The sequence below is a fragment of the Bos javanicus genome, chromosome 5 (genome assembly GCF_032452875.1).
Source record: "Bos javanicus breed banteng chromosome 5, ARS-OSU_banteng_1.0, whole genome shotgun sequence".
NCBI classification, from domain to species: domain Eukaryota; kingdom Metazoa; phylum Chordata; class Mammalia; order Artiodactyla; family Bovidae; genus Bos; species Bos javanicus.
This window is the reverse complement of record NC_083872.1, coordinates 39,018,636-39,039,021: the sequence shown is the minus strand read 5'-3', so window position 1 is coordinate 39,039,021 and position 20,386 is coordinate 39,018,636. Positions and strand designations below refer to the sequence as shown.

Sequence of the window (20,386 nt, the reverse complement as noted above, 5' to 3'; positions counted from 1 at the left end):
CTCAGCTACATAAAAGTGGACTGTTAAGACCAAGGGGAAAAAGAGACAGAAACAGGTGTCTGGGGTGACAGGGCCAGAATAATTTTTTCCAAACTCAGTATAAAGTTTAGTATTTAAAAAAGAAAACCTCATTTACAAAGGCAACAAAGAAAACAGAACAGACTTAAGATATGTTCAAAATCCACAGTATGAAGAGATCTATTCAACATTCCTGAAAGACACAACTCAAAGACAACCCTTGTTCCTAAAATGTCTCAACACCATCAAAACGTCAGCAGTCACTAAGTCAACATGTGAAGATGACACACTCCCAACAAAAAAACAACTTTTTGTTAAATGTGTTGGTATCTGTGTAAAAATAAAAATACACTAAGTAGGAAGACACTAAAAGGACAGGATGTGAACAGGGTATTAAAATACAGCACAAAGACTTCATAGTGAAAACAGTGTGTGTTAGTGCACAAATGGACAGACCAGTGGAGCAGAAAAGAAAATCCAGAAATCACAAATGGAACTTTCAGTTCAGTCGCTCAGTCGTGTCCGACTCTTTGCGACCCCATGAGCAGCACGCCAGGCGTCCCTGTCCATCACCAACTCCCAGAGTTTACCCAAACTCACGTCCATGGAGTCAGTGACGCCAACCAGCCATCTCATCCTCTGTCGTCCCCTTCTCCTCCTGCCCTCAATCCCTCCCAGCATCAGGGTCTTTTCCAGAGAGTCAACTCTTCGCATGAGGTGGCCAAAGTACTGGAGTTTTAGCTTCAGCATCAGTCCTTCCAATGAACACCCAGGACTGATCTCCTTTAGGATAGACTGGTTTGATCTCCTTGCAGTCCAAGGGACTCTCAAGAGTCTTCTCCAACACCACAGTTCAAAAGCATCAATTCTTTGGCGCTCAGCTTTCTTCACAGTCCAACTCTCACACCCATACATGACCACTGGAAAAATCATAGCCTTGACTAGATGGACCTTTGTTGGCAAAGTAATATCTGTGCTTTTTAATATGCTGTCTAGGTTGGTCATAACTTTCCTTCCAAGGAGTAAGCATCTTTTAATTTCATGACTGCACTCACCATCTGCAGTGATTTTGGAGCCCCAAAAAACAAAGTCTGACACTGTTTCCACTGTTACCCCATCTATTTGACATGAAGTCATGGGACCAGATGCCATGATCTTAGTTTTCTGAATGTTGAGCTTTAAAGCCAACTTTCTCACTCTCCTCTTTCACTTTCATCAAGAGGCTTTTTAGTTCCTCTTCACTTTCTGCCATAAGGGTGGTGTCATCCGCATATCTGAGGTCATTGATATTTCTCCCGGCAATCTTGATTCCAGCTTGTGCTTCTTCCAGCCCAGCGTTCCTCATGATGTACTCTGCATATAAGTTAAATAGGCAGGGTGACAATATACAGCCTTGACGGACTCCTTTTCCTATTTGGAACCAGTCTGTTGTTACGTGTCCAGTTCTGAACTTTAGTACATGATAAAGTCAGTATCTCAAATCTTCAGGTTATAGATAACCTTTCAAATAAACATAATTGGGACAAGACGGCCACTTGGAAAAAGATCAAATCAGATCTATCCCTTACTCAAGAGTAAATTCCAAACCGAGCAGAAGACTAAACATAGTAAGTGAAACAGTATACAGGTAAACCTTTCTGTAAACTGAGTATAGGTAGGGAAAGACTTTCTAACTATGACTTTTTTTTTAAGTTTTAAATTTGATTACACAAAAATTTTTAAAGAAACAACTCTGAACGACAAAAAATGCCATAAACAAAGTCAAACTGGGAGGAAATATTTACATCAGATATAACAGAAAAAGAACTAATATCTTTAATACACAAAGAACTTGCAGCAACTGCTGGGGAGGTGGGAAGTAAAGTATGAAAGTCTCACATGGTGATGACTGTACAACTCTGTAAATATGCTAAAAACCACCGAATAATTTACACTATGAGTGAAAAGGATGGCATATAAAATATGTTAAAATAAAGTCATTTTAAAAAATCAATAGAAGACTAAGAGGTCTGAAAGAAAATTCACTCCAAAAAGATGTAAAAACAGCTGTTAGATATATAAAAAGATGTTCATCTCACTCACAAGAGAAAGTGAAATTTAAACTAAGATTCCATTTCTCACTTACGGAGCATGGCAAAAAATTTTCAAGGCTGACAATACACTCCTGTGCATAACAGGCTTCCTCATGAACTGTTGGCAGGAATGCAAATAATCCCTATGTAGGGGAAACAGGCAGTAACTTCAAATAAAATTATCTCATGTCCAGGAATTTATCCTAATTAATACATTGCTTTTTACTTCCTTCCTCCCTCCCTCCGTTATTTCTTTCCTTCTTTTCTATCTCTCTCTTATTCTCTCTTTGCCCCTCTCTCTTTATTGGCCCACCTTGCAGTTTGCAGAATCTTACTGCCGCTAAACAAGAGATCTAACCAGAGCCCTGGCAGGAAAAGCATGGAGTACTAACCACTGGTCCACCAGGGAATTCTGCTGCATTCTTATTCAAAATGTTGGAGAATACCAAAACGTTCAAACATAAGAGATTAGTTGAATAAACTCTAGTACATGCACCAAGTGGAGTATCATACAATTGTGTTAAAAAAGGTATGAGGAAGATATTTATAAATGTCCAAACTTACAGAATATTGTAAAACAAAAGCAAAGAACAAATAAAGATGAAGAATACCTTTCATGTAAGAAAAGGGGACTTACAAAACATACGTGTATCTACTCATCTGTATAGGAAGGACAAACCAGAAAATGAAATTGGTGACTGGGGCTGGGACTTGGGGTAGAAGGATGCGGAAGGAACAATTTCTGAGTAAGCCCTAACACAGCTTTGACTTTTTGAAGTACATTAATATTCCTCACATCAACCTGAACTTAGGACTTCCCTGGTGGTCCAGTGGTTAAGACTCTGCCTGCCAACGCAGGACACGGGTTCAATTCCTGGTCCTGGAAGATTTCACATGCCATGGGGCAACGAAGCCCAAGAGCCACAACTACGGAGGCCCCTGCTCTAGAGTCTGTGATCTGCAACAAGAGAAGCCACTCTAAGGGGAAGCCTATGCACTGAAACTAGAGAGCAGCTCCCACTCACTGCAACCAGAGTAAGCCCTCGTGCAGCAACAAAGACCCAGCACAGTCAAAAAAGTAATTAAGCTCTTAAAAATTAAGGTTAAATCAACAAACACGAGGAAAAAAACTTGTAACTGAAAGCATATGGAAATATATGAATCCAACAGTATTTCAAATGAATAAAGACAGACATTGACAGGAGGAGAAAAAAACTAACGCAAATCACGTCTGAACACAGTACAGAACATACACCCTCATCTGGGGGTGGGGAGGCAGGAGAAGGACTGTAAACAAACTGAACGCTTACATCCGGCTAGTTTTTCAAGGAGAGGAGTGGGGAAGAGTAGTACAAATGGAGCGTTTCTGAAATTATTTTAAATGTATTATAGCATTAAGCAACAGAGGAAAAGTTTTAGTTTGGAGCTGGGATTCTAACTGAAGAAAACAGAAACCAAGTAGAAGAGGAATGGAAGGAGCCTGGGAGAATGAAACTGGGTTGCACTGGTGTGAGCACAGGACTGTGTGTGTGTGTGTGTTTGCATTTTTGTATTTCCCAGCTCTGCTGCTGAAAGGGCCTGGAAGGGAAGACACCTTTGCAGCAATAAGCATCAGAGTTCCTTAGAGAGACAGCTAATTTCAGGGCGAGGGCAGGGAAGGCATAATAAGATAAGCCTGGGATATTTTGCTTGTACCTCCTCTTTGAGAAGGCACTCAAAATAATGATGGGAATGTGTCACATAAGCACAAGAGATGGCCAAAAGGGGCAGCCAATCGCCAAATCTGGCACAACTTCAGCATCAATATAAGTAAAATTGAACACTGATTATAATTTGCTGAAAAGAATAGTATCAGTGAGCTCATACTGATAACGCACAGGTCAGTAAGTGGGCAAAAGGCGGTGCCCTTCCTTCCAGCAGGACACCAAGTGCCAGAGCTGTGAGGGGAGGGCGTGGTGGGCTTTATACTGACGAACTGGAGCAAAGGATATGCAAACTCTCTGTAAACCAGGGAGTCTGTCCACAAAAAACTTCAAAAAAAAAAGAGCTTACATTTCTCAGTGCTTCATAAATAGCTCTAAATGCTGGTTGCTTATCATCATGGTAAACACCTCTGTTCCCATGGAGAATAAAGATTCCTTCTTCTTCAGCTTCTTGGCAATTGCTTCCATATATGCAATGATCTGGTCGATAATTCCATTGGCAAGGAAAAACAAAAAGGCTTTCTATGCAAAGATAAAACAAAGAAGTAAACACACACTAATTCCACAGAATTAACGTTCTGCAAAGATTTTAAACTTAGTTTACTCTGTCTTAAACAAAAAGAGTGATAACTTAATATAAGCCAAAGTCAAATAAATGCATTTTTTTCAATTTTGACTAAATACTATGTTTTTCTTTTTTACAAAGAATAAAAGAAAATTTTAAAATTACCTGGATTGTGAAAAAATATGATATTCAACAGATCTTGATCACCCCATGTAATGTTCAGTTTGTATTTTTTAAGCAACGGCATCAGTATATCTCCCCATCGTAGTCGCACGGTGGTCATATCATTCTGTTGGTAAATACATTAACAAATTTCTCAGACTTCCAGGTTAAAAATGGCAGCATAACGACAGCTCCTCATTCTTCCCTTAGCCACTGTTACAGAGCAACAGATGTGCAAACTTCTTTTGTTACAAAACAGTGTGACCCTAACATAAACCTAAATGTGAGGAAGAACGAACAGCTCAACTGGACAGATAACAAAAGATATCTGAAGCTGTACAGAGCCATGATGAAACTAACAGAAGTCGGGAAGAAAAGGGAAAGAGAAAGGAGGTGGTGGTTCCAGTGATATGACTGTACCCTCACCTTAAAAAGCACAGTTTTAGTACCTATGTCATCTATCTAGACACAGTACCTATGTCTTTGTAATACAGCTGTTGAAGACTAAAGGTGTTAATATATAAATGAAAAGTACTAGAAGCAGTGGGGCTTCCCTGGTAGCTCAGACGACAAAGAATCTGCCTGCAATGCAGGAGACCAGGGTTCAATCCCTGAGTCAGGAAGATCCCTGAAGATGGGAATGTCTCCTCACTCCATTATTCTTGCCTGGAGAATTCCATGGACAGAGAAGCTTTGCAACCTATAGGCTATGGGGTCGCAAGGAGTCGGATACGCTACTGCTGCTGCTAAGTCACTTCAGTCGTGTCCGACTGTGTGTGACCCCATAGATGGCAGCCCACCAGGCTCCCCTTCCCTGGGATTCTCCAGGCAAGAACACTGGAGTGGGTTGCCATTTCCTTCCCCAAAGCATGAAAGTGAAAAGTGAAAGTGAAGTCGCTCAGTCGTGTCTGACCCTTAGCGACCCTATGGACTGCAGCCTACCAGGCTCCTCCATCCACGGGAGTTTCCAGGCAAGAGTACTGGAGTGGGTTGCCGTTTCTTCTCCGGGAGTCAGACATGACTGAGCGACTAACACACACACAGGAGCAGTACTTGGCACAGTGTTGGTTAGCTCTTATCACCATAATCACTATGATTCTTAGACTGATCTGCTAATCCTTTATAATTGGCATTTCAAAGAGACCACTTGAAACTGATAAATAAAAAATAGATACTGAATTTAATCAGATGCCTTTTCAGCCTCTATGGAATTACTCGTAGCTCATTATTTTAAAACTCAAAGTCAGATACCTAAGGAAACAACAGAGTTGAAAGAGGGCTGGGGATCATTTGAATCTGGGGTGAAAAGGGGTGGAGTTAAACACTAAGTCTTTTATACAAATTTGACTCTTGGAAACTCTCCAGGTTTAAACTAAGTACTTTTCAAATTATAGTTTGCAACATGCTGATGAGTGAATTTTTCATATCCTCTGAGAGATTTAAGTACAGAAATTGAGAGTAAGATTTAGAAACTTTTATAGCAATTTAACAGAGTAATTTTATATCTATTTATTTTAACATTTTCCAAGTAATTTATATTATTTTTTACAAAACCATTGGCTCATGACAGATTGCAAACAATGTTTAAAAAAGCACTTTCCTTCTTCACTGATCCTATCTCCAGATAGTCTGAAAACAATTGTTACAAGCTATTCTGCTGTTGCTGTTACTGCTGCTACTAAGTCACTTCAGTCATGTCCCACTCTATGCAACCCCATAGACGGCAGCCCACCAGACTCCTCTGTCCCCGGGATTCTCTAGGCAAGAATACTGGAGTGGGTTGCCATTTCCTTCTCCAATGCGTGCAAGCATGCTGAGTCGCTTCAGTCGTGTCTGACTCTGTGTGACCCCAGGGACAACAGTCCACCAGGCTCCTCTGTCTAAGGGATTCTCTAGGCAAGAATACTGATATATATAATAAACTCAATGGAGGTATAAGCAATCTATCCTTTGAGAAGGAAAAGTAAGAATTCCTAGGGGAAAAAACTAAATATTTAAATTAAATTTAATCTACTATAGTAACTGTATTACCTTATTTCTCAGGATGCAATAAATATAGCGACTATACACACATACACAAAATCTGGAAAATGACTGAAACAAATTTTACTTAAGGAAATAGTAAGAAAACAATTTATTTGAAAGGATAACTCTGCAATGAGTCATTGATCATGTAAACTAAATGTTCTTAGGATCTGAAAAGGAAAATATGAGTTGATCAACAAGGACCAAGACCAGCAACACATTCAATAGATAGTACTGTTGGAATACCCCTTGTATCATGTCATGCTCAAGTCTTCACTACACTTTACTTATTTAAAAAAGAAGAAGAAAAATATACCTACTCAAAGAAACACATCTACTCAAAGAAAAAAAAATCTTTATTATGCAAAGGAGAAGTCCTACCGGAAAAATATTGGACAAGAAGAAATAACACTAGTAGTACTTGTTGAGGATATAACCTAGAATATCCAAGACTAAAAAAGCCATGAAAAATGAGTTTAATAAAGAGGCATTATTACACAAAAAGAGTTTAAGCCAACGAAATAGAAAAACAGCAAACTAGAAAAAGTCAAAGGAAATGGACATACAGCCATTCACAAAGGAGGAAACAAAAACAGCTAAAAATTGTATGAAAAGATTTTCACCCACATAGGTGGTGTCGGAGAAGGCAATGGCACCCCACTCCAGTACTCTTGCCTGGAAAATCTCATGGATGGAGGAGCCTGGTAGGCTGCAGTCCATGGGGTCGATAAGAGTCAGACACAACTGAGCGACTTCACTTTCACTTTTCCTTTCATGCATTGGAGAAGGAAATGGCAACCCACTCCAGTGTTCTTGCCTGGAGAATCCCAGGGACGGAGGAGCCTGGTGGGCTGCCGTCTATGGGGTCGCACAGAGTCGGACACGACTGAAGTGACTTAGCAGTAGCAGTAGCGGGTGGTGTGGTCTGGTAAGTAAAAATTAAAATACATGAGGTGTTTTTCAGCCATCAGTTCAGTTCAGTTGCTCAGTCGTGTCCAACTCTTTGCCACCCCATGGACTACAGCACGCCAGGCTTCCCTGTCCATCACCAAATCCCAGAGTTTACCCAAACTCATGTCCATTGAGTCGGTGATGCCATCCAACCATCTTATCCTCTGTCATCCCTTTCTCCTCCTGCCCTCAATCTTTCCCAGCATCAGGTTCTTTTCAAATAAGTCAGCTCTTTGCAATAGGTGGCCAAAGTACTGGAGTTTCAGCTTCAGCATCAGTCCTTTCAATGAATATTCAGGACTGATTTCCTTTAGGATGGACTGCTTGAATCTCCTTGCAGTCCAAGGGACTCTCAAGAGTCTTCTCCAACACCACAGTTCAAAAGCATCAATTCTTTGGCACTCAGCTTTCTTTATAGTCCAGCTCTCACATCCATACATGACTACTGGAAAAACCATAGCCTTGACTAGACAGACCTTTGTTGGCAAAGTAATGTCTCTACTTTTTAATATGCTGTGTAGGTCAGTTATAACTTTCCTTCCAAGGAGTAAGCGTCTTTTAATTTCATGGCTACAGTCACCAGCTCCAGTGATTTTGGAGCTCCCCAAAATAAAGTCAGCCACAGTTCCCACTGTTTCCCCATCTATTTGACATGAAGTCATGGGACCAGATGCCATGATCTTAGTTTTCTGAATGTTGAGCTTTAAGCCAACTCTCCTCTTTCACTTTCATCAAGAGGTTCTTTAGTTCCTCTTCACTTTCTGCCATAAGGGTGGTGTCATCTGCATATCTGAGGTTATTGATATTTCTCCCGGCAATCTTGATTCCAGCTTGTGCTTCTTCCAGGCCAGCGTTTCTCATGATGTATGCTGAATATAAGTTAAATAAGCAGGGTGACAATACACAGCCTTGACGTACTCCTTTTCCTATTTGGAACCAGTCTGTTGTTCTACGTCCAGTTCTAACTATTGCTTCCTGACCTGCATACAGATTTCTCAAGAGGCAGTCAGGTGGTCTGGTGTTCCCATGTCTTTCTGAATTTTCCACCATTTATTGTGATCCACACAGTCAAAGGCTTTGGCATAGTCAATAAAGCAGAAGTAACCATATAACTACAAATTAATACTAGTACACAGAATCAAATCATTCTTTCTCCATAATATGACACACATTAAATGTGATGGGCTATATGTACTGACATAAAAATCAACTATATATTTGCTAAGTGAAAAAAGCAAACTGAAGCTGTATAAAAGGACTGCACATTTAAATGCTAATGTCCATGTATATCTGCTTCAAAATGCCTTTTTAAAAGGGTCTGAAGAATACAGAGCAAAGTACATAATGTCATTTGGGCAAAGAATGAAACTGGGGATCAGATCAGATCAGATCAGATCAGTCACTCAGTCGTGTCTGACTCTTTGCGACCCCATGAATCACAGCACGCCAGGCCTCCCTGTCCAACACCAACTCCCAGAGTTCACTCAGACTCACGTCCATCGAGTCAGTGATGCCATCCAGCCATCTCATCCTCTGTCGTCCCCTTCTCCTCCTGCCCCCAATCCCTCCCAGCATCACAGTCTTTTCCAATGAGTCAACTCTTCGCACGAGGTGGCCAAAGTACTTGAGTTTCAGCCTTAGCATCACTCCTTCCAAAGAACACCCAGGGCTGATCTCCTTCAGAATGGACTGGTTGGATCTCCTTGCAGTCCAAGGGACTCTCAAGAGTCTTCTCCAACACCACAGTTCAAAAGCATCAATTCTTCGGGTCTCAGCCTTCTTCACAGTCCAACTCTCACATCCATACATGACCACAGGAAAAACCATAGCCTTGACTAGACGGACCTTTGTTGGCAAAGTAATGTCTCTGCTTTTGAATATGCTATCTAGGTTGGTCATAACCTTCCTTCCAAGGAGTTAAGCGTCTTTTAATTTCATGGCTTCAGTCACCATCTGTAGTGATTTTGGAGCCCAGAAAAATAAAATCTGACACTGTTTCCCCATCTATTTCCCATGAAGTGATGGGACCGGATGCCATGATCTTCGTTTTCTGAATGTTGAGCTTTAAGCCAACTCTTTCACTCTCCTCTTTCACTTTCATCAAGAGGCTTTTTAGTTCCTCTTCACTTTCTGCCATAAGGGTGGTGTCATCTGCATATCTGAGGTTATTGATATTTCTCCCGGCAATCTTGATTCCAGCTTGTGTTTCTTCCAGTCCAGCGTTTCTCATGATGTACTCTGCATAGAGGTTAAATAAGCAGGGTGACGATATACAGCCTTGACGTACTCCTTTTCCTATTTGGAACCAGTCTGTTGTTCCATGTCCAGTTCTAATTGTTGCTTCCTGACCTGCATACAAATTTCTCAAGAGGCAGGTCAGGTGGTCTGGTATTCCCATCTCTTTCAGAATTTTCCACAGTTTATTGTGATGCACACAGTCAAAGGCTTTGGCATAGTCAATAAAGCAGAAATAGATGTTTTTCTGGAACTCTCTTGCTTTTTCCATGATCCAGCGGATGTTGGCAATTTGATCTCTGGTTCCTCTGCCTTTTCTAAAACCAGCTTGAACATCAGGAAGTTCACGGTTCACGTATTACTGAAGCCTGGCTTGGAGAATTTTGAGCATTACTTTACTAGCCTGTGAGATGAGTGCAATTGTGCGGTAGTTTGAGCATTCTTTGTCATTGCCTTTCTGGGGATAGTGGTATGTAAAGCAGAAAAGTTTCTTTTTAACTCAATGAATTGCCTGAATTTTTACAAGTATGATTTTGTAACTTTTTAAAAAAGATGCAGCTCTAATATTCATTTCAGCAACTCTACCAAAAATGCACATGTATCATATTAAGATAAATTAGTTTCATTTTTAGAATTATGTAAGCTTTTGAAAACAAACTCATTATTACCATCAGTCTATGTTATATATAAAAATAAAACTGACAGATGACTATTCATATCATGCTCTGACAATGCTAGAAACTGAGAACTCATGAATTTTCAAAGATTGGTTACTCTACTGTTTTCTGAAAAGTTAGACTATATATGTAACACAATAAAAGCCTTCCATCATACACATATTTCAAATATGTAAAAACAATCATCACAACTACCTCACAGTAAGTATTCTATTTTTTAATACTTTTCAATAATTCATCAATGGCAAAAAAAAAAAAAAATAGTTCAATAACAGCCTGGTTTCTAAAATTTCTGTCTGTCTTCTGCCAGTAATTATCCATTGAGTTGCTACTTTATGCCAGACTCCATGCTAAATATTCTGAAAGCAAAGCTGTATAAAAGACATACCCTTCCTGCAGTACATGGAGAAAACAGGCAAAAATTAAAACTTTACAAAATAATAAACGGGAGGACACAAACAAGGTACAGCAAACATACAAGAAAAGAATTCTCAAGATGCCTTATGTATAGTCTTTGGTTTTTATCTAATAAATAGGAAAAGGTCAAGAAATATCCTACTAGGGATTCAACGCTGCAGAAACAATCATAACACAAAATACAAAGCAGTATCTTAGCCAGGGTTATATCAGTGTTTGTCAGCATTATGAGAAACAAAACAAAAAGCTAAATTTTTACTATTTTCAATTTTTAAATATATAATTATAATACATAAGGCTGGGACTGAATAATTATGAATGGTAGGGGCTGGGTGACAACAAAGCAAATAAGAATTTAAAACATGGTCATTGTCCTATGGGTTGTCTTACAGCCTTTCATGTGATAATAACTATGGGATAACATTTGTGGACGTGTATGAAACAGTTTGAAAAGTTATTACAAGTAATTCAGTTATATCACTAGAGCTCTAAAATTTAACATCTGTGCCAGAAATTATGAGTCAGTAGGAAAAAAAACAAAGCCATGTCTGCTAAAGATATTTTTGGAAATCAAGAAAAATAAAGAGATATAAAATGGAACCAAAAAAAATCAATAAATTTTGTCGAAACATATCAGCAATCGTAAATAAAACATTTTAAAAACAGAGCAAATCTTTGTTCCCACTGGGCAAGAACAGAGTTGTCTGAAACACAGGGATAGTACGTATGAAGTAAATTGCACCTACTAAATTCATATACAATCATACACCTCATATGTTCTTCATTAAGTCAGTAGTACACAGACAGAAACAAATGTTTGAAAGCTTAGAAATTATTTCAACTCCCGTATCTACATCTCTAGCTGGATTATAACATACCACACACAAAAAGGAAAAGGGAGAAACCATTACACATACTTAAGAATGACATTCAAATAAGTAAAAGGCAAATAAAAAATAATTATAGATTTGAACTACATAGCTGTAATTTGAAATGTTCTTAAAAATCAAATAATGGTGTTACACTAAATTATCTCTAAGGTTCTTTGCAACACAACACTTCTCATAATTCTAAAAATTTCAAATGAAGAGTTCCTAAGGACTTACATTATTCCTTAGCACACAATCTTACAGCACCATCTTCTGGTATAGTATTACCGTGCATAGTCTAACCATCAGAAAAGGAAGAAAACTCACGGTATGACACCTGCTTTATTTGGTAAAACGTTATGGTAGATACATTTTTAAAACTCAAAATATATTATCAAATTGAGTAACTGAGGTTGACTGATAAGCAAGAACACAGGTTACACTGGCTTCATTAAAGCATCATTTGTGGAAGACAAACTGAAAAGACAGCAAGATTTCAGAAAGGTACAGAAGATGGGAAAGCTAAACAAACAAACCCTATGTAGGCTAGATATACAGAAGACAAGAGTGATGGATGTTAAACTGCCTTAGGATTGAAATGTCCAGATGTGGGTGGTGACGGCCACAAGCAGTACAGCGAAGTACAGGAAGGATACGAAGGGACGATAGATTTAAATCAGACACAAAGACAGGAATAAAAATAACGGTGTAAACTCTGGTCCACCACAGCCAAGGGAAAAATCCTAAATATATACATGTGCAAATATGTATGTATAGATATTCATATTATAAAAGATAATATCCCTTAATGCTTAATTCAGTATTAACCAGATGTAAAGGGTTAAACAGTGAGTATGAGTGTTTCAGAAATCACTGCTTTTAGCTAACACTGAAGTGCTTACTATGTGTCATGCCCTACACTAAGCACTTTGAGTGGGTCTCTTTTAAAAAGACAACCTACTTAAGTCATTTATTATCTCTATTTTTCAGCTGAGGGAACTGACATTTGAAAATTAACTAGCTGGCCAGTAGTTGTGGTGAACAGGCGACAAAGTTAAACATAAGGCCAAACCACTTGACTCCAATGGCCCCAGACTACAATGACTTAAGGGCTCATCAGCATGAGACTGATAAACAGTACAATGCGTTCAGAATGCACAGAGAATTGAAATAGCCGGACTTTCCCAAAATTTGAGACAAGAAACATGTAGGGATTTTTTAAAAAGTCACTATAACTTCCAATAGCACCAAAATAGCCAACATTTCCTATGTGTTAAGCCTCGTTCTAACTAATTTATTCCTCACAAAAACCCCATGACATACATACTGTTATTTATCATACCATTTCACAGATGAGGAAATCAAAGCCTGGAGATGTTCAAAACTTACCCAAGATCTTAGTGTTTGAACCAAGCTAACATGACAGTCTTAAGCTCTTAACTACAATCTGTGCTCCTCCAGGACATATCACACTTTAGAGTCAAGTATTATGAGGCTGCACAACTACAAAATGACAACTCTTGTCTGCACTACCAATCTAGGAATGTTCACACTTGCTGCTTGATACTTGACTGTAATGCCATCTGCTTTAACCTACTGTAATGCTCTAATAAACAGAATACTAAGAACACACTTGCTTCAATTATTCTAGGTAAGTAGAAAAATTCTGAATAGGTCAATCTAGCTTTTAATAAAACAAAACTAAATTGGAAACCAAACAATCTGGAGGGAAAAGAGCAGAATGCTAACCTGAATCAGTCACTTACCTTGAAATACTTCCTTCTCATTCTGGTCATGTTCATCAGCATAACTCCCGAGTTCACTCCAGTTTTCCCATAGTATGGATGTCTGGCAAAGCGATTATACCAGCCTATTCGAGGTTCTTCATGTTCTGGTGCCATTGCAGCAATTTGTGTGGAATTAAACTTCTTTAGCAAAGCCCAAATATCGTCAACGGGCCGTAAAAAAAGGATATCAGTGTCGACATACAATAGTGAGTCAACTTCTTTCAGGATTAACTATGGGGAGAGATATTTGAATCAGTAACTCTATTTCATTATAAAACACCAAGAGGCTTTCATTATTTTTTTTAAAAACTACTTAAGAGATAAACTACTTGACATTAATTTTTTAAATTAATTTTTCCCAAGTCTGCCATTTTTACAAGAGCATATATAGATATTCTGCTAATCTTTTTATTAACTTTTAAAGAAGAAAAGCTATAAAAACACATCAGAATAAAAACTCAATACTAAAAACTAGACTAAAAAAGTAAAAGCAATATCCTCAACGACTAGGGAGGAAATGTTTTCCATAATGGAAAACAACATTACCTTTGGTGAACTGACATAGCAAATCTTAATTTCCTGAGATAAATACAGAAATTAGCCAATACAAATGAAGATCTGAACTTGTCCCCTCTACCATAACACTAATAACTGGTACCTTTACTTCATAATGCCCTCAGCCAGCAATCAGTAGAGCCAAAATTGAAATCCAGACCACCAAGCTCGAGTCCATGCTCTTAAAGATGAGCTGACCATCTCCTAACAAATCAAAGATCCTGCATTTAAATAGCAAGGGCTAAAACAAGACTTGTCTTGGAAGACTGGCTATGTCACTTCTCCAAGACATGTCAAACCTCCTTCCTGCTCTGGCTGTACTCAGCTGTGTCTAACTCTTTGCAGCCCCGTGGCCTGCAGCCTGCCAAGTTCCTCTGTCCATGGAATGTTTCAGGCAAGAATGTTGGAGTAGGTTGCCCTTTCCTACTCCACAGGATCTTCCCCACTCCGGGGGTTAAACCTCCAACATGTATCTTTTACAGGAATTTTCAAGGGTAAGTTTTTATTTCTGCCTCACCCAAAGACTTTAGAATCTGACCCCTGCAAATTTAAATTCGTCTATCCCAGTGTACTAGTAAGACTCAATGATTAGGTTAACCTAAATTAAAGCTTTTTGGTTAAGAATATAATGAGGATAAGAGCTTGATCCTCATTCTGCTCCCTTTCAAAGCTGCTGCCTCCTTCTGAAGCTAGAGTTAAGCCATCACCTTAATGACCAGTTGCGAAGCTGAAATCACTCCATGCCCCCAGATTTAATAGCAGGCTGAGGGAAAAAAACCTGACAGTTAACCACAGAGCCTGAATAGAGAAGGTTCACTTGTTCAAGGACTATAATTAAAAGGATATGTATGTATGTGTCTGTCTGTCTGTCCTTCTCTTCTTTTTTGGAGGACAGAAAAGTGAACGCAATTGTTTTGCTTCTGTACCATGAGACAAATGTATTTACAGACTACTGTATTGTTAGCAACCTAGGAAGACGCTACAGGAAGCTCCAAGGTCACTGTCGGGAGCCACTGCCATCGGCGGTCACGTTGTATGTGTGTGTGTGTGTGTTCTGTCACTTAGTCATGTCCTACTCTTTGTGACTCTGTGGACTGTAGCCCACCAGGCTCCTCTGTCCATAGGATTTCCCAGCCAAGAATACTGGAGTGGGTAATCACTTCTTCCTCAGGGGATCTTCTCAACCCAGGGATGGAACCCACGTTTCCTGCATTGCAGGTGGACGCTTTACCACTGAGCCACCAGGGAAGTCCACCTGGAAGCCACCAAGGAAGTCCACCTTCACACATAAGGTGAAATGACAATCACATCAGTATTTTTCTATGGTTCCTTTTGGAGGAAGGAGGATTTGCCAGAGCTTACATTGGATCTTTTAATCTCTCCATTTTTTAAAAAAGTTTTTTAATGTTTATTAATTGACTTGGCTGTGTCAGGTCTTAGTCGTGGAACACAGGGTCTTTGCTGCAGTGTGCAGGCTTAGCTGCCCTGTGGCACGTGGGATGTTGGTTGCCTGTCCAGGGATCGAAACCACATCCCTGCACTGTAAGGTAGATTCTTAACCACTGAACCAGGGAAGTCCCTTAATCCCTCCATTTTATTTTTTTTATTTTTTATTTTTTTAATCCCTCCATTTTAAAAGAGGAGAAAGTTAAGGTTTTTACTTAACTACTTCAGTAAATACTTTAAGAACATTCTTCATTTAAGAAAAATGAAGAATCAATTTACTTAGAATCTAGTTAAAAAGATGCAGAACTAAGAGTGAATGAAGTACAAGAACAATTCGACAGGTTTCAAGTATTTAATTTCAGTATTTCAAATTTTTAACTAGATCACATCATTAAATGATCTGGCAAACTTCCTATCAAAACATCAACAATTAAACTTTATAATGCTGAATAAAACAGAAGAGCAGTGGTTGTAACCTCATGCTTCTTTCACCACTCATTGCTTTCCAGTGGTGTATTCTTGTTTATTTAATGTCAGAAAGTGCTTGTTTAAATGTTCATCTCCCATATCAGACAATAAACTCTATGAAAACAAGAAATCTGGGTACATATTCATTCCTATATGCACAGCACTTCAGTACAGATACGTGGCAGAACAAAGGCACTCAAACTACTAATTAAATGATATAACACTGCAATGATTCAACCTAAATATTTTTTTTTTAATTTTTAAAATTTAAAGCCTGCATGAAGTTATCTAAAACTTCTTAGGCTTTTCCCCTCTTAATCCCTTATTTGTGTGCTTCTTACAAGGGAGGCAGACAACAAGGAAGATATCCTAGGATCAAGATTTTTTATGCCCTGCAATAAACCTACTGGTTAGGCAGATTCAGCTATCAAAATGTAACATGATTTTAAATCTTAACTGACATCCTAGATTTGACAAACTCTATTCTCAATATGCTAAGAACTGCCTTATTCCACTTAATAACAAATAAGCTTCTTCCCGATAATTCCTATACTTAACAGAACTCATGCACTTTCAATATTTCTACTACCGTAATTATTTTAAACATTATAGTGGTTTTAACAACTACTGAGAATTTTTTAAACATGGGTAAATTAAAATGGAAGAGGTAATCTTGCTTCTGAATATTTTTTAAAATATTTATTTATTACTTATTTGAGTGTACTGGGTCTTAATAGCAACACACTGGATCCTCTATCATTAGCTGTGGCAGTGGGATCTAGTTCCCTGACTAGGGATCAAACCTGGGCCCTCTACACTAGGGGCAGAGTCTTAATCACTGGACCACCAGGGAAGTCCCTGAATATTTTTAGATTAAAAAAATAATAATCAGGGTTTATCACCAGAGACTACCACCAAAGAGCCCCACTGAATAAATGGTTCCCATTTCCCTTTTAGTTCACGTGCCTCAAATTCTGTTTCTGTGTTAAAAGCACCAGCTAGAAAAGGTGAACTGACTTGCTGTTAAAACAGAAATAGTTATTTAATAAACTGCTTCATTTCCCAAATTACAAATGCAGCCTGCAACTGGCAGGTGATCCTGCCACTGCATTCCTACTGGCAAAGACTTGGCTCCATTAAGATCTAATAACCTCTAACTCCTTCTCAGGGCTTCCCACATGGCGCTAGCAGTAAAGAACCTGCCTGCCAATGCAGGAAGCATAAGAGACGTGGGTACAGTCCCTGGGTCGGGAAGATTCCCTGGAGAAGGGCATGGCAACCCACTCCAGTATTCCTGCATAGAGAATCCCCTGGCCAGAGGAGCCTGGTGGGCTATAGTCCATGGGGTCCCAAGAATCAGACACAACTGAAGTGACTTAGCAGGCAGACAGGCAACTCCTCCTCAGAGAAGAAACAGTTTATAGCAATTGAATAAATTAAAATGTAAGAAATAGTATTGCAACAGAAATTACTTACACTTTTCATTTTTAACAGCATATTTTACCATAGCTTTTATTTGTTCTATGGGAAGTTTTTTCTTTCTTCTAATATTCAAAGGGAAAATAATTTGTGTGTGTTCATTTAACTGATTTACATGAAACTCTTCATTAACTCATGTGTAAAAGCAAGATGCAAACAAAAAACACTGGAGAAAAACTTACTGGCAAGAACAATCTCTGGGAAGCACACGGTTTAAACAGTTTTTTCCACTCTGCTGCATTCTCACTTGGAAAAGTTATCGGGTATAATGAATAATTAAATGTTTGCAGAAATGACCAGCTGTCAAGCTACAATAAAAAAAAATAAAAACTCAATTCAAACTTCTGCAAAATTATAAACCAAGATTACTTTTCAAAAGCTAAAAATTAAGATGTTATACATCGTATGTCATACACAGTTAAGAGAAAGATTTTTCTTTCCCACCGTTTTCATTCAAAATCTTAAAATCATTCTAATAGCTAGAAAGAATTCACCATAAAAATCTAAGGGACAATTAAAATGATAAGAGTATCAGTCAAAAAACCAGGAAGTTGAAAGAACTATACAAACTGTTCACCTCCATCAAACTTGACCTAATGTACAAATCTTCTCAATCCTTAAACAAGTTAAAGTCAGAAAAATTAAGCACTAATTTTATTACCATTGTATGTATGACATAATAGAAAATGTTTACAATCCAAGTCAGATCAACGTAAAGAACTGATGAGAAAATATTATCTGGGACTTCTCTGGTGGTCCAGTGGTTAAGACTCCATGTTTCCACCGCAGGGGGCTCAGGTTCATCCCTGGCTGGGAAACTAAGATCCCACATGCTGTGACGCATGGCCAAAATATATTTTTTAAAAAAGAAAGAAAATATTTATCTATGCATTTTCTATATTCATAGATATTCCTCATGATTAAATATTTCAGTAAATGTATATCTAACGCAGAGTTTTTGTTTCTGGCCGCACTGTGCGGCCCACAGGATCTCACATCTCTCCAATCAGGGACTGAACCCAGGCCCTTGGCCAGAAAAGCTCCAAGTCCTTACCACTGGTCTGCCAGGGAAATTCTTCCAGTGCCAATTTTTAAAAAATCATTACAAAAAAAAGCAAAATCTGATTTTCTCATCTGAAAATCTATAATGAATACATTTTAGTTTCCTGAATGCATCTGGAGACTCTGAATTGTTTCAAATTCAGAAAGCGTTACCTATCATTGCTGCTTCAACAGTATTGTTGATGTAAATTTTCTACAGAGCGTTCACAATCTCTGGGAGAAGAAAAAAATACAGACTGAAGGTCTCTTTTTGAATTATGTCTGTGTTCAAGTAATTTTTAGAAACATCCTCCTTCTTCTTTTCTTCCAACATATGTTTGGAAGGAACATATGCCTTCCAACATAGTTTAAGGGAATAGCTTTATATCCAACATAGCTTTGATGTCTCCATCAACTAGTTTCAAACACTAGCATTTTATTACCCTTGCGTGACTTATTAATCACTTATTAAAGACCCTTTAAATACCAACATCAAAATGAAATCTTAATCATTTTTAAAGTTCCAGTATCTAGTCATCTTTTTTGCAGTAAAAGCACATTCCAGAAAATATTTGATTCTCTTTCATCAAAAGAAAACCCAAACATTCTCAGAGTTAACTATGATAGTTAATGAAAAACTAAGTTTAAAAATATAACACATACTACACAAGCAATAACTCATCTAGATTTGAAGACAACAGAGAGCTGCATATAAGATGAAGCAATAAATTTATTTTAGTTTTATATTATATTTTCAAAGACTTCCATAGTTGGTAGCAATCTGTTGCTAGTCTTTGAACTGTTAGGACAAGATTAATTCTTCTGTTAATATTTCAGAAAACAACCCAGATAATTACCTTAGGATCAGAAAAGCACATATCACAGATACAGAAACTATAAATATTTTAAAACGGTTAAGTAAGGCTTTAATTTTGGTTATTTTTTTGAACTACAGCTGATGTACAATATTCTGTAAGTTACAGGTATACAATACAGTGATACACACTTTTTAAAGGTTATACACCATTTATAGTTATTATAAAATACCAGCTACAGTTCCTATGCTGTACAATATATCCTGTAGCTTATTTAATACATAATAGTCTGCATTTCCTAATCTCCTACCCCTGTATTATCCCTCCTCCTTTCCCTCTCCCAACTGGTAACCACTAGTTTGTTCTCTGTAACTGTGAGTCTGTTTCTTTTTAGTTATATTCACTTGCTCACTGTAATTTTTAGATTCCACCTATAAGTAATATTAAACAGTACTTTTTTTCTCTTATTTCACTTAGCACAGTATCCTCCAAGTCCATCCATGTTGATGCAAATGGCAACATTTTCATTCTTCTTTATGGCTTGTTAGCATTTCAGAGTGTGTGTGTGTGTGATTACATACAACCTCTTCTTTATCCATTCATCTGTTGATGGACACTTAGGTTGCTTCCATATCTTAGCAACTGTAAGTAATGCTGCTATGAACATTGGGGTGCATGCATCTTTTCTAATGAGTGTTTTTAGGTTTTTTCCCCAAATATAAACCCAGGAGTGGAACTGCTAAGTCATATGGTAGTTCTATTTTTAATTCTTTGAGAAACCTCCATACTGTTTTCCACAGTCTGCACCACTTTACATTCTCACCAAGAGCACAAAGGATTCCCTTTTTCCACATCCTAACATTTGCTGTTCGGGTCTTCGTGATGATAGCCATTATGACAGGTGTGAGGCAAGATCCACCGTGGTTTTGATCTGCGTTTCCCTGATGACTAACATGCAATATTGACCATCTCTTCCTGTGACTGTTGGTCATCTGCATGTCCTCTCTGGAGAAATGTCTACTCAGTTCTTCTGCCCATTTTTTTAATCAGGCTGTTTTTTGATGGTAAGTCGTATGAGTTGTTTATATATTTTGGACATTA

At 38.2% G+C, this 20,386-nt stretch overlaps 1 protein-coding gene across 2 annotated transcripts in view; it reads right to left on the bottom strand.

Moving 5' to 3' along the window:
- Nucleotides 1-20,386, bottom strand: part of GXYLT1 (glucoside xylosyltransferase 1) — a 51,901-nt gene that overhangs the window by 10,531 nt on the left and 20,984 nt on the right. For both annotated transcript variants that reach the window (XM_061416429.1, XM_061416430.1), the window contains 4 exons: nt 17,612-17,737; nt 13,461-13,712; nt 4,524-4,647; nt 4,143-4,315 (listed from right to left, as the gene is read on the bottom strand). In XM_061416429.1, the coding sequence (XP_061272413.1) occupies nt 4,143-4,315; nt 4,524-4,647; nt 13,461-13,712; nt 17,612-17,737 (675 nt within the window). The remainder of the gene's footprint in view (nt 1-4,142; nt 4,316-4,523; nt 4,648-13,460; nt 13,713-17,611; nt 17,738-20,386) is intronic.